This window comes from Fistularia commersonii, chromosome 9 (assembly GCF_037954325.1).
Source record: "Fistularia commersonii isolate RoL2024-O1a breed Wild chromosome 9, RoL_Fcom_v1.0, whole genome shotgun sequence".
Lineage (NCBI taxonomy): Eukaryota > Metazoa > Chordata > Actinopteri > Syngnathiformes > Fistulariidae > Fistularia > Fistularia commersonii.
In genome coordinates, this window is record NC_141292.1 from 689,090 (window position 1) to 706,566 (window position 17,477).

General features: G+C 54.1%; 1 protein-coding gene across 3 annotated transcripts; it reads right to left on the reverse strand.

The window, feature by feature from the left end:
• Positions 1 to 1,333: 1,333 nt before the first annotated feature.
• Positions 1,334 to 17,300, reverse strand: ssh1b (slingshot protein phosphatase 1b). 3 transcript variants are annotated; one of them, XM_086151767.1, is made up of 15 exons: positions 16,947 to 17,300; positions 14,562 to 14,599; positions 12,332 to 12,432; positions 11,563 to 11,627; positions 11,360 to 11,481; positions 11,211 to 11,279; positions 9,249 to 9,314; positions 8,708 to 8,902; positions 8,536 to 8,629; positions 7,953 to 8,081; positions 7,833 to 7,879; positions 7,435 to 7,581; positions 6,523 to 6,723; positions 5,803 to 6,448; positions 1,334 to 4,695 (listed from the first exon to the last, which is right to left on the reverse strand). In XM_086151767.1, exons 1-15 carry the CDS (start codon positions 17,025 to 17,027, stop codon positions 4,093 to 4,095), a joined length of 2,604 nt encoding a protein of 867 aa, XP_086007893.1. In that variant the 5' UTR covers positions 17,028 to 17,300; the 3' UTR covers positions 1,334 to 4,092. The 3 variants fall into 3 exon arrangements, with proteins under 3 accessions (XP_086007893.1, XP_086007892.1, XP_086007889.1); XM_086151766.1 differs by lacking the exon at positions 16,947 to 17,300 and adding an exon at positions 14,795 to 15,681; XM_086151763.1 differs by lacking the exons at positions 14,562 to 14,599; positions 16,947 to 17,300 and adding an exon at positions 12,972 to 13,178.
• Positions 17,301 to 17,477: the final 177 nt, after the last annotated feature.

Sequence of the window (17,477 nt, forward strand, 5' to 3'; positions counted from 1 at the left end):
ATCATGCAACTTCAATTACCGCGCTGGAGACGAGGCACATGTATATGTGTGTGTGTGTGTGTGTGTGTGTGTGTGTGTGTGTGTGTGTCCGCCCTAAAAATCTATCTGTGTTTACGGCTGTTTTGGTGACAGCAAGGGTCAGCGGGAAAGGTCACCCGGAGTCCAAGCGCCCGGACATCTGAAGCGAACAGAGATGAACCTCAGACATGATGGATAGTGTGTGTGTGTGTGTGTGTGGGGGGGGGGGTGGGTGGGGGTGGAGTGGAGTGGAGTGGGCATCACAAAGGGAAAAAAGCTCAACGGGCATTACGGCAGCACGTCAGGATGTATTTTTAGGTGTCAGACAAACGGGGGAGGCCAGACCCGGACCCAGAACCTGGAACTCGTCACGCCGCCGTTTCAGCTATTTCAAACCCCAGGGGTGTTGAGTGACGCCTCGCTGCTTTCCAGCATGTCTATTTACCCTCACACACACACACACACACACACATACACACACTGCTCTGCCTCACATGACTGGAATTAACGGAAAACGTTTCTCATCCACCGATTTGGGGTTTTCGGAGTCGACGGTGTGACTTCTGTCATTCGTTCCACTTGTTTTGAGCGAAAAATGACATTTTAGGATTCATAACAGCACCTGTGCGAGGCGGCCGGGACGCAGGCTTACTTTACCTCTTTCCGCTAATTCTTTGCAATAATTGCAGTTATATAAGAGACCCGTGACTCGGAGTACAGCGTCTATTAGCCGGGAAGCAGTATGGGCTGTTCTCCTCAATAATAGAAAGACAGAAACCCCTGCAGAACACAAAGCCAACTGTCACTTTGCAAGATATGGTGACCAGAGAATTCCTGCATCTTCACAAACACCACGGGAACAGAGGGACGCTTGTTCTTGGTCTAAATTAAAAAAAAAAACCTCACAGAGATCTGTCTGGAGAGCGTGAGCCGCCCAAAGCCCCTCAAAGCTCCTGTCAGATGGAAGCCAGCATGCAGGTCGGCGGGCGGATGGGAGGGTTCAGGTACTCACTTGGGACGAAGCCGTTCTCCTCGCCGTCCTGCAGGACTCTGCTGGCCGAGCTCCTCCGCCGACTCTCTTCCCCCACCGCCGCAGAACCACCTAATTAGATAAATTAAATAAAAGATGCCCGTCCGCATTCATGTGGAGGCCGAGCCGGGACGCCTCGCCTTCCTTTTTTTAAATAAACTTTTCCTGATGTTATTATTGCGTTATTATCAGCTGTTCCGACCGCCATCTTTTTATTCTATTTATTTATTTGGGGGGAGAATTTTTAGATCAGAAGCAGAAAGACAGGATGCAACTTGAAAGGAAGGGAGTCTGCGGGAGGAATGGTTTATTCTCATGGACATCGTTATCACAAAATGTAAAAAAAAAAAAATAATAATAAAAATGAAAAATATTTTAAATGAAATTAAAAAGTGCATTTCACGTGAACATTTACAGTACACAAAGAGAAAAGGACGGGACAAAACTCCCGTCCCGTCCCGAACCCTCAGACGCCCCTGAACTTACAGCCCCTCCTCACAAAATCCCTTAAATCCTCAGATTGTCAGCGTGACGCCTTTCACCGCCACCCGGACGCCGCGGCCTCTGGCGTGGGAAGCGCTGCTCCTCCTCGTCCGCCACCTCCACGAGCCAACGCAGAAAAAAAAAAAAAAAAAAAAGTATATATACATATATATATATATGTATATATATATGTACACTACGACCAGATTGGATTTGTTCCGCCTCACGTTGTTGAATATAAATGGCGTTTCTAATTCCAGCGGTAAAATGTGCTTCTTCGGCCTGCGGTGGAACCACCAGCGCAAATACAATACTGATGAAGGATATTGATAAGTATGGAAGTCCACCGAGTATGCACGCATCATGGGGAGATTTGGAGTTATGGAAGAGAGGCCAGACCACACACTCACACACACACACACACACACACACACGCACTAACGGAAACCCGCGAGACCTGCAATGCTTTATGGGATGGCTAAGGCCGCGGTTAAGGCACTTAAATAGAAAAAAGTCAAAATATGAAGCGAACTGAGGAACGAGGGAACGCCGGGGTCTCAGATGAACGGAAAGCACCACGCCGTCGGCGCACGGGCGAACGACCGCACGCTCACACACTCACATCACACACACGTGCATTTTTTTGATAAACTAAACTTCTCACACTTCCCGCCTCTCGCTTTGAAATTCTATCCTGTTAGCGTAGCATGAAGGCTGCTAGCCTGGAGGCCCGACTGCACAAAACAAATTCACCCCAACGAAGAAGAATAGTATCATATATATTTATATATTCATATATATATATATATATATCTTTTCTGCAAGCCTGATTTCAAACTTCTTCTGCTGGCCGGACTTTAGCTTCGTCGCTCTCTCGTCCACGACCGCAGCTTCACACTGGGACGCGTGTTTCTTTTGAACACCACCCTCACATCTATCGCATCTCTAAGGAGTTTGACGCTTTGCAGAATTATTTCAGCCGCGGAGACAAAGTTTTCGTCAATACTTTGCGAATCACATGGCGCCGAACGTCTACCTGCAGACGTGTGGCGGTGGCCGAGGGGTTCCACAACGACGGGGAAATGTTACGGTTATTATTTTTTGTTAGCGGAGCGAACCTGCGGCTCCCGGTTTGATGAGGCGAAGGGGGCGGAGAATGCACTTTTCCGGTAAAAGAAAGCAAAAATACACCAAAAAATAGACATTAATCCCGCGGTTGGAGACGACCGCGGTGCTCTCGTGACGCTTTCTGTGCTTTTCCATGCATACGAACTCCTTCCAGCCAGGCGAACCTTTGAACAAAAAAGGATTTTTAAAAAGGAAAGAAAAAAAAACACGCGCCAAGTTGTGCCCACTTGCATAAAAATGCAAAATAAAGGTTTTAAAAAAAGTTTCTTCTGAACGCAGCCGTTCACCTTGGAAGTATTCACAAATCTCACGCGGACGGCGAATCAACAGCAAGATGGTTGTCGGATTAAATATAACGTCCTATTAGATTCAACTGCAAGCCAAAGAACTCTCTCTGTTTAAGTTTTTGCTTCTGGAGGAAACGCTTGATCTCTGGAGCGTCGGCGAGAAGCAGATGAGGAAAAGGTGTGAAAGCTCTTTCCGCCCGGGATGGGCTGACGCGGCGGACCAATGGCATGGCGGGATATGGCTTTGGTTACATCAGAAATCATCTGACAGACGGCGGAGAGTCGAGTGGACTTGAAGCTTGTGACTCGGCTAACATCCCAAATTGAGTAACTGTCGGACGCGGCGAAAGAAAAAGTCCGTCTTTGTGTTTTTGTCCGTCGTTCTTACAAAGCCTTCCTTTCAGGCTCGACGCCCCGCTCGCACCGGCGGTTGTGCGGAGGCCGTCTGGAGGTGTGAGCGTCCGCGGCGGCGGCGAGGAGCGGCGAGGAGCGGCGGGGCGCTGCCGAGTCGTGAAGGACGTGATTACATTAACTTTACGGCGAAGACAACAAGCCGGCCTTTGAGCGGGAGAGTCGGCCTCGGACGCTTGCGGTCGGAGGCTCCGGGATATATATATCCCATATCTCATATTTGTCCGTCACATGACCTACGGTTTCCTCGCCGCCGCCGCCGGGAGCCTTTGAGCAAAGCGAGGAGCCGCGGCGGGCGCTAAAAAGACAGGAGACGCCAAACGCAAAGGCAGAAATCCAACCGGCTCCTTTCCCAAACACAGCTTACGAGCTCCGGTAGAAAAAACATACAGTTTGCAGCCCCGGTCCCGGTCCCGGTCCCGGCCCCGGTCCCGGTCCCGGTCCCGGTCCCGGCCCTCCGAGGTTTGAAAAGATGCACATGGCAGCCGGAGGTTTGGAATCCTGTCCGCGGAGAGAAGACACCCTTTCCTCCAAGAGGCGTCTCTCAAGATCTCTCGGCGTTCGTCCGTCTGGAAGCAGCCGGGTTTGGGACAAAACGTGGGCGGCGGCGCCGGGACAGAGCGGAGATCGGTGTGTTACGACGCGGCGCGGCGGCGGCGGCGGCCGTCTTCTAAAAGCCCCGCGGTTGTGACGGCGACTGATGCAGCGGTGCTCCTCCCCCCGCGGTCCTCTGCGCTAAGGCAGCGGCTCCATGGGGAGCGGGCCCTCCATGGCCAGGCCGGGCAGCATCTCCAGACCGAAGTCCACCCCGAGGCCCGGCATTTGCATCGGGGGGTTCTGCTGGAGCTCGCCGGCGCCGCGCGACCCCATCCTGGGAACGGATTGCAGTTTCAACCCCTCTGTCGCCGCGGCGATGGCGCCGCCCTCGCTCGATGCCCGGTCCTCCCCCTCCTCCTCCTCCTCCGCCGGCGGTTCGTCCATGTCCTCGGCCTCGGCCGAGGCGCGGTCGTGCGCGGCGTCCTCGCAACTCATGGGGGAGAGCGCTTTCTGGCGGCCGGCTAGCGGGCCGCCCGGCGTGCAGGTGGCGCAGCGGTAGAGGTAACTGGAGGACATGACGCCCGGGCCCGACAGGGGCTGCAGGACCGGGGCGGAGCTAAAGATGGTCCCGGGCGGGTCTATACAGATGGAGGGGACGGAGCAGTGGCGGGAGGGGTTCGGGCGGTGGGAACGCCCCCCCGCCGGCCGGTCGCAGCGCCGCCCCTGCGGCAGGCGGAGGCAGTCTTTGCAGGACTGGTAGGAGGGCTTCACCTTCAGGGGGTTTCCTGTGCTCGCACTGTCCTGGATGGAGAGTCAGAGGAGAAGGCGGCAGATGGTCAGTGACGCCGGCGAGTCAGACCAGTTTATTTTGAACCCTCTCGGACGCCTCCCGCCCCCCCGCCGTATGGTTGAAATGGTTCGGTCCGATCAGTTTACAGGGAAACCTTACTAGAAAACCATTCCGGAGGCTTTCTGCACGCCGAGGCGCCGGCTTTGAAACGGACCGTCCAAGATTCCACCAAGGAGCTCCACTGAACGCCACGGGAGGTCTTTCCTACCTGAAGCTATCAGACTCTTTAATTCCTCTTCCTTCAGCCGAAGGGAATCTTCAAATCTTTGTACTTTTTGAGACCTTAAAACGCTTGATAGCCTTGACTTTGAAACTTTATATTTTATTGTATTTCTTATTCTCCCTCCTTCCTACTATTATCTATTATTGTTATGTTTTACTTGAAACTCTGGCACAACAATTTCCTTCGGGATAAATAAAGTTGTTCTTATCTTATCAGATATTTGAGGTTAGCTAAGGGTCGGCTTGAAGGTTTGCCAATCAGACGCTCTTTTGGCCTTCGTTGCTCAGCGACCGAATGGCGGCAGACGACTTCTACCGAGTCCTACGAAGCCTCCCGGTCCTGCCGCCCGCCCGGATCGGTGGTCTCTGCACCCCCGCCAGCCTGCAGGCTTCCATTCGGCATTACTAGCTAACTCCTGGCTAACCGACGGTCATGTTAGCTTAGCATACTGGAGCCGTCGACGTGACAGAGGTGATCTCGTCTCGGATTTCGGTTAAAAACGTACTTTTTTCGTCAAAGCTTCCAGTTGGCCCGAGGCTAGCTCCCAGTTGTCCTAGCAACCGTGCATGACAGTGACCTCATGCCATCGCCAGAGTCCCTGGGCTCTCATTGGTCACATCCCCAGGGGGCGTGGCTTCAGCTACTGCACACCGCAATTGTCATTTCTTTCAGCGCCACTTAGCAGTAATAGTCTACCAGTGGTTCGACCAGCTTCGCGTGGAAAGTGTCACCAGAAGCACAAGTGGCCCACGTCGAACTATTTTTAAAATACGTCATCAAACGTAAAAAGCAAACTTCGGCACGCTTAGAAAGGCCTATTTTCCCACCAACTCACGTCGAAGGCGGCGGGGCAGCTGCGCTTGGCCGCCAGCCGGTTGCTGTTGTTGGTGTTGAGGTTGGCGAGGCCGAGCCGGCTCTCCTCCCTCCTCTCCAGCTCCTCCCCGGACTTTTTGCCCTCGGCGTCGCCGGGGTTCTGAGCCAAGGCCGCCATCTCCGCCTCCTCCTTCTTGGCCTCCTCCTCGTCCTCTTCCTCCAGCGTGCTGAACTCCAGCCTCAGCCTCATGTCCTCCAGGGGGTCGAGGCGCCCGCAGGTCTGAGCGGCCGTCCCTTCGCCCGGTAAGACCAGGTGGGCCACGGGGAAGCCTTCGTCCTCCAGCAGCGCGTCTCTCTCCACGTCCTCGATCTCGATGAAGACCCTCTCCATGCCCAGCAGAGGCGGCCCTCGCACCGGCGTGGACGGCTCGCTGTCGAGCGCCGAGTCCGACAGACGCCTGAAGTAGTAGTTGTAGTTGAGAGAGTCGAGGGGCTCCATCTCCAGCCCCAGGCCTCTGCAGGGCGAGGCCCCGCAGCCTCCCCAGGCTTCCTCCCCTCTCAGCGCCGCCGTCTCCTCGCTGCCGCCGGGGCGCCGTCCGGAAGCCTGCGGATCGTCCGACCCGTCCTCGTCCGTCTCTGGTCTCCACAGCTTGTTGTGCCGCTGTTTGCTGTAAAGCAGACGGTGCGGACGCCTTTACCGAAGAACGCCGCGTCCCCGCCAGCGCGACGGACCGCGGCTTACCTGGCGTCCAGGATTCCCTCGTACTCCGCCAGCTGCTTCATGAAGCCGGCGTTCGGCTGAGCGATGCTGCGTTTCTGCTTGACGAAGTTGTACGCCTTCTCCAGGGGCCAGCCGTACTCCTTCATGGCGTAGGCGATGACGGTGGAGGCCGAGCGGCTCACGCCCATCTTGCAGTGCACCAGGCACTTGGAGCCGTTCTTCCTGCCGGGGGAAAGGAAGGAAACGCCGACAGGGATGAATTTGGTCGCCGACGCGGGAATCGGTAATGCACCTGTTTTTACCGCCGCCATTTTCAGCGCTCTACCTTTTCCTCTCCCACATGTTAATGCGGTTTCTCAGACGGTTGCATAGCGACCGGACAGACCGCACCGTTCCCGTCTTCTCTTTTGTCGGCGGACGGAATTTTACTTGTTTTTTGGGGGGAGCAGCTCTCGCCGGGCGCCGCTGCCCAGGATCCACTTCAGGGAGTCAAATTCAACCAGAACGGCTTGTTTTTTTTATCAATTTAAAAACAACACAACATCATCGTGGAGATCTTTGGTGACGTTCAGCCAAACATCAGCCTCGGCTCGGTTCCAAGACTCCAGCCAACCCCGACGGCAGGAGAAGCACCTTAGAAGATGGATGAAGCCGGTCAACCCGTGTGACTCGATGCTCTCCGCGGATTTGTTTCGTTTGAAAAAGAGACAGTTGGGTGAAAACAGGGCCGGATCATCTTGCGCCGGTTCCGGATCTGGACCAAGTGTCGATCCGGCGGCGTCGTGTGTGACGAGGCGGATCCGGAGGAACACCTGACAACATCTCACCGCTCCCCGTGGTCACGACGGGAGCTTTGTACGGGTCGCAACTTCACCTGGACGTGCAAAATCTAAAACACATTTTCTCCTCAGCTCCTCCTCTCCGGACCCTCACTTTGCCTTGACGATGAAGTTGTAGGTGTCGTTCCAGTGGGCCAGCAGGTCGGTGGCGTCTTCATCGTACACGCGCACGTTGTGGTAGGAGAACATCCCCGGGAAGAAGTTGTCGATCTCCCTGGTCACGTTGAGGATGTAACCCACCCTGGAAATGGAAAACACGATTTAACGTTCATCCGTCATCTGCCGTCGGGGCCGCCGGAGCCGAGGGTCTCCGATGAAGCTCCTGCAGGTTTGAGGAACCCCACGCACACACCAGGAGAACGTGGAGACTCCACACAGAAAGGCCTCCAGTGGGAGTCCAACCGGGGACCTTCTGGCTGTGAGGAGGAGGCTTCAGAACTTGTTTCCCCGTGGACCGCAGGAGTTGGACTGATCGGAAGAAGATCTACTCACCCGCAGTCCCGCAGCTCCTCCAGGTTGGAGGCGTTCCACTCGGAGCCCTGGAGGAGCAGGACGTGTCAGAGGAGGTCCCAGGAGAACCCTACGAGATGCGAGACCGACGCGAGATCTCACCAGGTAGACGTGGTCGAAGATGAGCGTGGCCTTGTCCATCTGGCCCAGGATCAGGAGCATCTCGTTGTCGATGAACTCCTTGTACTCCTTCAGGTTGCAGCTCATGTGTCGCTCCAGCTCGGTGCGGATCTGAGGAACGAGGACGCAGAGCGGAGACGTCTTACCTCCTGGTCTCATCTCCGTTCCTCGGAGAAGCCCCTCAGAATCGGGGTCTCTACCACGAAGAGCATTCTTATGGGATCTGAAAAGAGGAGGACCCCGCTAACGCCTCTTCTGACTTTTTAGCGTCGCGCTGATCACCGCCGCTAAATCTTCTCCCTTCAAGGGTCTCCACAGCCAATCATCTCCCTCCGTCTGACCCTCTCCTCTCACACCAGCAAACCTCCGGTCGTCTTTCCCCTCCGTCCGTTAACCTTCTCTCTGGTCTTCCCCCTCAAACCTGCTTCCGGCCGGATCTTCTCCAAACCGTCTCGGCGTGGCTTCATCTCCGGAACATCTAACACGAGCCGCCGCCCTGACGGACTCCTTCCTGATCCACATCTCCGCCGCCTTCTATCCGGTCGGGCGCGGGCGTGCGACCTGCCTCTTTGGAGGTGATGTTCTCCAGGTCCTGGAAGGTCATGATGTTGCGCAGCTTAGCTTTGATGAGACACTCGGTCCTCTCCCGCTCCGTGGGCCTGCAGGCAACCGCACAGCGTCACCGCCTCGCCGAGCCATCCGGGAGCGGCCGGAGATACCGGCGGGTCGGCTCTCACCGGTCCACGAACATGGTGGGCGAATCGGGGCGCGTGGTCTCCAGGTCGGTCATGGCGTTCCACTCGTTGACGCGGCTCTGCTCCGAGGTGATGCAGCTCTCGTAGAAGGCCATCCAGGTGAGGGCGATGCCTCCCGGGAAGTAGTTGAAGCGGCGCGACACCTCGCACGCCTTGTGGAGGACCTGCAGGGCGGACCTGCGTGGAGCCGAGCGGAAGATCACCGTCACCTCGGCTATAGCGATAAGCGTCCAGCGGGGGGCGCCGTCGCACGCGGGTCGGAGGAGAACCGAGGAACCCGACGCTGAGAGAACATCCACCTCGCTCTTCTCGTGGATGGATCTGGATGTAACTGTAAGTCCTACTTTACATGGAAAACATCAGAATTCTAAATAGAAACGACGCGTTTTAATGCCGAAATAAAAGCAGAAAAGCTCCTGAACGCTCTCTGTGACTGCTTGGACGCTTCTGTGAGTCGACATGAAACACACACATAACCGGCGCCGGGGGTTAAATAAGGACGACAGGAAACACAAACACTCACCACATGGCCTGCACCGACACAGGCTTGAAGACGTGCGTCCGCCCCGCCGTGCTCACGCTGAAGCCCCTGCAGGACGAGGAGATGTAAACACAGAGCGACCGGCGGGTCACGGGACCGGCGGCTCGCCGACCCGTGGAACATTCCTCCGGCTCACACGGAACAATGTTCACAGCTCAGCAAGAAGAAGAAGAATGCATGCAGGACGGACGCCCTGCCAGCAGGGGGCGGGAAACACGAAGGGCCCGAAGAGAAGATCAGCGGGTTCTACGTTCCTACAATGACGGGGTGAAGGTCCACCTCCATCTACCTGGGAACGACACAATCTATAGATGACTTATGAATGACAGGGTGAATATTCCTGTCTTTATATGGCGTGTAAATGAAAGCGTGAATGGTTGTATGTCTCTATGATCTTTGAATGAGAGGGTGAATAGTTTTATATGTTTATATGGCGTGTGAATGCAGAGTGACTAGTTGTCTATTTATGACTTGTGAATGAGAGGGTGAATAGTAATATGTCTTTACACACCACAGAAATAAAGGAGTGAAGGGTTGTGTGTCTCTATGTGATGTTTGAATGAGAGGGTGAATAGTTGTATGTCTCTTTTTACACGTGAATGGCAGAGTAAATAGTTGTTCATCTATGTATATATCGGCGTGTGAATGAGAGGGTGAATAGTTTTAAATGTTTATATGGCGTGTGAATGCCGAGTGAATAGTTGTTCGTCTATTCATGACTTGTGAATGAGAGGGTGAATAGTTGTATGTCGTTATATGGCATGTGAATGCAGAGTGAATAGTTATTTGTCTCTACGTGATGTTATAAAGAGAGGTTGAATAGTTATATGTCTCTATTTACATGTGAATGAGAGAGTGAATAGTTGTTCATCTATTTATGACTTGTGAATGAGGGGGTGAATAGTAATATGTCTTTATACATGCAAATAAAAGTGTGAATGGTTGTATGTCTCTATGTGATGTTTGAATGAGAGGGTGAATAGTTATTACATTATTACATTACATTTGACAGGCGCTATAGTTATATAGTTATATAGAATAGTTATATGTCTCTATTTACATGTGATTGACAGAGTGAATAGTTGTTCATCTATGTATGGCATGTGAATGCAGAGTGAATGGTTGATTGTCTACATGATGTTTGAATGAGAGGGTGAATAGTTATATGTCTCTATTTACATGTGAATGAGAGGGTGAATAGTTCTACATCTCTATTAACATATGAATGACAGGATGACTAGTCATCATCCATATATTTATTGGCGAGTGCATGAGAGGGTGAATAGTTGTGTCTCTATTGACATGTGAATGCAGAGTGGATAGTTTTTCATCTATTTATGACTTGTGAATGAGAGGGTGAATATTAATATGTCTTTATACATGCAAATAAAGGAGTGAATGGTTGTGTGTCTATGTGATGTTTGAATGAGAGGGTGAATAGTCATATGTCTCTATTTACATGTGAATGAGAGGGTGACTGGTTCTACATCTCTATTAACATATGAATGACAGGATGACTAGTCATCATCTATGTATTTATTGGCGTGTGAATGAGAGGGTGAATAGTTTTATATGTTTATATGGAATAGTTTTAAATGTTTATATGGCGTGTGAATGAGAGGGTGACTAGTTGTGTCTCTATTTGAATGAGAGGCTGTGAGCACCCTGAGCGCAGGATGAGTGATGAATGAATGAATTAAAATGGGTCCAGTGCCAATATAGTAAATATATATATAAAACAAACCTAGCGTTGCGTTTGCCGCTAAGCTATCATCAAGCACACGTTCATATTTTCATGTTGTGATTTGAAACGGCCTCCATCAACAAACACCGTCCACCCGTTCCCTTCTCTCTGCGCATCTAAAGAGCTCTAAATGTGGAGAAACAGAAGCGGGAAAGCGACGAACCCGCCGACCCCGGCGTCGAGGACGGCGCCGGACTCACCCGTCTCCGTCCAGGTGGATGTTGGTGTCGCTCCAGAGCGGCAGAACCATCCCGATGGAGCAGCTCTTACTGAGGGGTCACAGCAGAGCGGCGTTTGAGCGGCGCCCGCCGTCGGACCGGCCGGCGGACGGAGCTGATCGGCCACCTACTTGTCCTTCTCGGTGAAGTCCATTCCCAGGACGATATTTTCCTCGGTGTCCTGGTGGCCGCCGGTGTAGATGACCACCATGTAGCGAACCCGGTCCGACCAGCCGCTCTCCAGTCGCACGGCCTGGGAAGAGCGGCGTCAAACATGGAGGCTCCGCAGTTTCACCCAGGTTGTGGTCATTGTGAAGGTCGGCGTTCTACTGACCAGCTTGATGCGATCTTCAGAGCGGAGGATCTTGAACATGACCTGCAGGTGTCGGGGTAAGTCGCCTGCAGGGGGAAACCACCACCGCAGCCGTCAGAAATCGGGAAGCTTCGCTCGTGTCCTTCAGCGTGAAACCTTCAGCGGGACCAGGCCTGAAGCTTCACGTCCAGCGATTAAGAAATCATCTTTAACGTTACGGAGGAGATGCTCCTCCAGGACAGACAAACAACAGCGCAACGGTCCTGGAACTCCTCCAGCTTCTTCAGCTTCACCCCTGTAGCCTCACCGCTCTCCTCTCCTTTCCAGGCCACACCTCCACCTCCACCTCCACCTCTCTAGATGTTCCTCCGCCTGCTCTCATTACCAACCACAAGGTCATCTGCAAACATGGAGATCCCTGTCCTGCTTCATCTGATCGCCTGTCCGTCAAAGGAGCAAACAGGAAGGAGCTCAGAGGTGAAGAATGATGGACTTCTACCTCCAACGGCCTCCCAGCTCTCACCGCCCTAACAAACATCTCCGCTTCTCCAGACCTCCTCATACAGCACCACAGTTCCTCTCTTGCCACCCCGTCAGATACCTTCTCCAGCTCCACAAACCCCTGGAGACCTTCTCGGCTCTTCTCAGTCATTGTTCCTACAGCAAACAACCTGACAAACCCTGGACTGAGCTGAAGTCCATACCTCCTGGTTTAAGAGGGTAGTCCGTCTCTGCTAGACCTTCTTCGTTCTGCAGGCTATTTCTGAGGGACCAAGAAGGTTGTACGCACCTGCATGTTTGTGGTGGGTCGGCGTCTTCGGCCCCTCTGTGCCGCCGCCCTGCTGGAGGAACAGGGCGGCTCCTTTGACCATGAAGAAGCTCTCGCTGAGGCTGAGGGACACAAAGAGAACCACAGATGGGTTTAGGACTCCACGGGCGAGGTGGAGGAGAAGCAGGCAGGTCTTCACACGTTCACATGTCCAAGACGTCCAACCATTCAACCTTTCATCTATACGTCTGGACCACGGAGAGTCTCCTGTGCGTTTGGACTGTGGGAGGAGGCTGGAGAACCCTGAGGAACCCCACGCAGACACGGGGAGAACATGGAGACTCCACACAGAAAGGCCTCCAAGTGTGGACCTCCTGGCTGTGAGGAGGAGGTCCCAGCCTCTGCTCCACGGTGCCGCCTGAACTGTGACAATCGCTTAAAAATTACATCGCAATTGTAGGAAACTGCAAAATCACTTGCTCACGAGGCGTCGAGATGTTCCTCCTCAGTCGGATCATTCTGAAGATGTCCTGCTTCAGCACGAAGGACTGGAGGGAACATCTCCACCCGTGGGCTTCTTCTATGTGGCGAAGAGGCCGCGGTTCCTCCTCCTCCTCCTCCTCACAAAGCTGACCTTCATCCCGCCGAGGCGTGAACTCACATGAGGAACATCTCCCTCTGGGCCAGAGCGGCTTCTTCCACCAGGCCACCCGGAAGGTTCTTCAGAGGCGCCGCCGTCAGAAACATCCCTCGGCACCTCCAGGGCCGGCGTCCGTCTTCCACCTCTCCTCCGATGGTCCGACCCTCTCCCCTCACGGCTCGGCTTCGGCATCTCCTCCTCCTCTTCCTCCTCCAACCTCAGCGTCCATGAGCTTCTTGTCGGCGCCCGTCTCCTCCTCGCAGCGTCACATTCAGGCCGGCTGGAGAAGGAGGAGGTCCGACTCGGCTGCGACGTGGACCTCAAGTCCACGCTGATCAGTGGGAGCCACAGGGGCGGCCAGGAACCAGGAGAAGGAGTCCAGACAAAGCATGACATGACTGTTTTCAGCCAGCCCACACACACACACACACACACACACACACACACACACACAGGCTGAGCACAAAGGCCGTGTGTGTGAGAGTTCTGCTGACACACATCACTGCTCTTGTGACGCGTGTTTTGATTGAGGAGATCCTTTGTGGTCCAGAATGAAGGCTTTTCTGTCTTCCTCCGGTGGAACCAGAGAAGGAGGCGCTTCGGACGGAGGGAGGAGACGTGGAAGCCTGGGAGATACGAGATGGAAGGAGGGCGGCACGGTGGGGCCTCCACCTCACGGCCAGAAGGTCCCTGCTTGGATTCCCACAGGGTGTGTGTTCTCCCTGTGTCTGCGTGGGGTTCCTCAGGGTTCCTCAGGGTTCCTCCCACATTCCAAACAATGCAGGAGCTTCACCGGAGGGTCGGCATTGTCAGTGATGAGAAGATGAATGGTTGCAGGCCTTCATTAGATATTTGATCGAGGATGAATTGTGGTTTGTTTCTGTGACGTGTGATTGAGAAGGTCCAGGTCTGAAGCTCTCCTTGGTCCAGCGACGGCAGGGATCGTCTGCAGCCCCCAAACCCCCCAATTCGTTGAGAACAATCAACAAATGAACGAATGTGGTTTGGCTGCGGTTGAGTTCGGGAAGAAGAACCTCACAGGGTTCTGAGGAACGGAGGTTTCATCCACCTCGTGATGCCTCCTGAACGTTCTCGCCCTGGTGAACGGAGTGCATCTGGGTTTCTGATATTATCAATAGATACCTAGTTTGATCATCGCCATGGAAACATGGAGTATTTTTCCAATGAAAGAAATCTTGACCCGTCCGTTGCTGTTTTCAGTAATTTTTCTGTCAAACATCTCCTCCCACTCCAATGAAGAAGAGCTGGAAGAGCCACGAAACATCGGACGTATCGTCGCCTTGGAAACCGACAGGAAATGAGTGACGACTTAAAACGGACCAGATCATTTAAGAAGATAAAAAGAAGTTGAACCAGAAAAGACCTTTAAGAAGTGAACCTTAAATTCACTGCATTGTGAAGTTGAAACAAGCACACACACACACACACACACACACACACACACACACACTCTTCTGATTCTCATCACCAGCTGTGGGGGTCACAGAGGTCAGAGGTCAGAGGTCACGTCTGGATTCTCCTCTGAGCTCATCTCAGATCTCAGGTTCCAGCAAGGAAAGAAAAGAGAAGAAGAAATAGAAGATTTCTCACCTCTGGTTGTTTTTACGATCATCGTCGCTTCCAAAGTCCTGAAAGACAAAGACGGGAAGCGTGAGGAGATGAAGGTACGTCCACCTGGGCTTCCAGGCCTCCCGAGTACCAACATTCCTGGAAGAATGACTCCAGATTTTCTGCTTGGTGTCCAGGGGTTGTTCTGTGTGTGAGTGTGAGTGTGTGTGTGTGTGTGTGTGTGTGTGTGTGTGTGGAACTGAAGCTAAACCCACCTTCAGCACCTACTTGCTTGCTGTCAGTCAGACGCAGCACTGATGGGACAGCAAGCCTGCAGATCCAAGCAGCTCCAAAGCAGACCGGCTGCAGAAGACTACCGAGTACTGACGAGTACTCCTGAATACTTACTGAATACGCTCAAGTCCTCACAGAATACTAGTGAATACTTCTGGAATACTCGTAGAAGACTGCTGAGTACTGGTTAAATACTCCTGGGTCCTGCAGTTTACTGGTGGACTTCAAACACAGAGGTCCTTCTTCTTGTCCTCCTCCTTCAGGGTCTCCTCAGCCAATCATCTGCCTCCTTCTAACCCTCGGCCAATCATCTGCCCGGATCTTCTCCGTCCACGTCCAAACCATCTCAGTGTGACTTTATCTCCAGACCATCCACCACGTGCCGGCCCTCTGAAGGACTCCTTCCTGGTCCTCTTCACTCCACAAAGAGGAACCTCCACATCTCCAGCGCTGCCTCCTGTCTTCTCCTCAAACCAAACATCAAGAACGCTCTTCACCTCCGTCTCCTCCGCCTTTCCTTTCCTTCTGCTTCATCAGCCCTGACAATCTAAACAGCGAGCTCCTCGTGAGCTTCTTCTACCTGGTCTCCAGCTGGACAGTGGATCTGCTCTGGTGGTTCTTCTGGACCATCCAACCAGAAAGGTCTCCCTCGCTCATTAAATGTGGACACAAAGCCGCGTTGTGTCATTTCTGCAACATTCCTGCCGCGTCCGATCTGAAGCACCAGCTGGTGCAGCACGGCGCCATCTGCTGGACACACACACACACACACACACACACACACACACACACACACACACACACACACACACACACACACACACACACACACACTACTGCCAAACTGAGCTTCCAGAGCTCAGAAACATGCTCCAGTAGGTTCAACCCTGATGTTCTCACACGTCCAACAACGGCTGGTTGTTGATCTTCATTGATTGATTGATTGATTGATTGTCTCCACAGCTTCTCCTGCGGCCAGGGTGGTGGAGGGACTGGAGGCCTGTTCCGGGCGTGGTTCCCCCTGGACCAATCACAGGGACACATTTGAGACATGTGACCATGGACCTTCAGGTGCAGGAGAGAAGAGGCCGGGGTTCAGGTGAGGATGAAGAGAAGGATGAAGGACGGGATGTCGCTTTGGAGTCAGACCTCCAAACTCCTGACCTTCGGACGATTTGAGTATTCCGGACCTCTTTGGCGCTCCGAGGGCTCCTGCTCTGAAGGTTTGAAGGTCTGAGGAAAGATCTGGCCTGAAGGTCGACACCGGCGTCTCCCTGGAGACGTGGCTCCTGCAGGAGCTCACTTCTTACCTTCACTCCTCCGCCAGGTTACCGCCTTGTGTCCACACTCAAGGTTTTGCATGTCAACTGTTCCTGGAGGAGTAAAGTAAGTGCCAGCTTCTACCCTGCGGTGGTTTCTACCTGAACTCCTGCAGACCATCCACAGCAGCAGGAGAACCTGCTCACCCTGGATCGATCTCAGGGGATCTAAACGTCTCCGTGAACCTCCAGCATGTGTTCGGGCTGCAAGAGGAACCCTGCGTGGATACGAGAGAACATGGAGACGCTGCGCAGGAAGGCCTCCAGAGGGAATCCAACCAGGGATCTTCTTGCTGTGAGGAGGCGGAGGAGGAGGAGGAGGAGGAGGAGAAGGAGGAGAAGGCCATCGCTGTGAGGCTGACACACAAATCCATATCCAACCCAAACGGATGAAGAAAAGATGGTCGTCGTGGTGTTTTCCACGCAGGCGTCTTCATTGTGAGGACCAGACAGGTCAACAGGGTCGACTCATCTGGGACGGCGGAGAAGCGTGGAGGTCTGCAGGCCTCCTGCACCTGAGGGGATCCACAGACCTCCTCAGGTGCGGTGAGTGACCTCCGTGGAGAAGCACTTTCTTCTGACAGCTGAGAGCTTCCGCCCAAAACCCCCTCCCCCTCCGCCGGGACTGTTTACAAACCCGCCGCCCGGAACACAAAAGCGCAAACGTGCCAAGTTCGCGCACACACACACACGCACACACACACACACACATACACACACACGTCCGGTTGACCCCTCGGAGCGGAAAACACACACACACACGCATGCATGCAGGCAGGCAGAGACACAAAGAGCCGCCCCGCTCCCCGCTCACCTCCCCCGCGCTGCTGTTGGCGGTGCTGGCCGAGGATGCTGCACTCGGGGTGGGCGAGCGCTGCAGCGTCACCAGGGCCATGGCGGGGCTGCAGAGGAGGAGGAGGAGGAGGAGGAGGAGGAGGAGGAGGAGGAGGAGGAGATGCGCCGCTGAGATTGCCTCTGTCACCGGGGAGAAAATGCCGAGTCAGACTCTCATCCGACGGCGGCGGCGGCGGCGGCGGGGAAGCCGAGCCCGGCCGCCGCTCCGCTCCGCTCCGTCCCGTCCTCCGCGGTTCCCGGTGCTCCTCCGCGCCGGGCCGGCGGCTCCACGGTCCGGACCGCCGGTGCGCAGGCAGACAAACAAAACCGTGCGCGGGGCTGCGAGCGGGGCGCGAATGACATGCGGCTCCGCCGGACGCCTCTGATTGGCTGGCCTAGTTTGCGTGAGCGCTGTCATTGGGCCAATGTTGTCAAGGTGACTGGCCAGACTAGGTGCTCGCGAATACAAACCGCGATGGAAGGGGCTTCTGCGCATGTTACGAAACAAAAG

Coding starts and splice junctions, on each gene's coding strand:
- ssh1b (XM_086151767.1), bottom strand. CDS start 17,027: ATGGCCCTGGTGACGCTGCAGCGCTCGCCCACCCCGAGTGCAGCATCC. Junction 8,903..9,248: donor GTGTCGGTGCAGGCCATGTG/GTGAGTGTTTGT, acceptor GGCTCCACGCAG/GTCCGCCCTGCAGGTCCTCC. Junction 4,696..5,802: donor GCTGCCCCGCCGCCTTCGAC/GTGAGTTGGTGG, acceptor CTCTCCATCCAG/GACAGTGCGAGCACAGGAAA.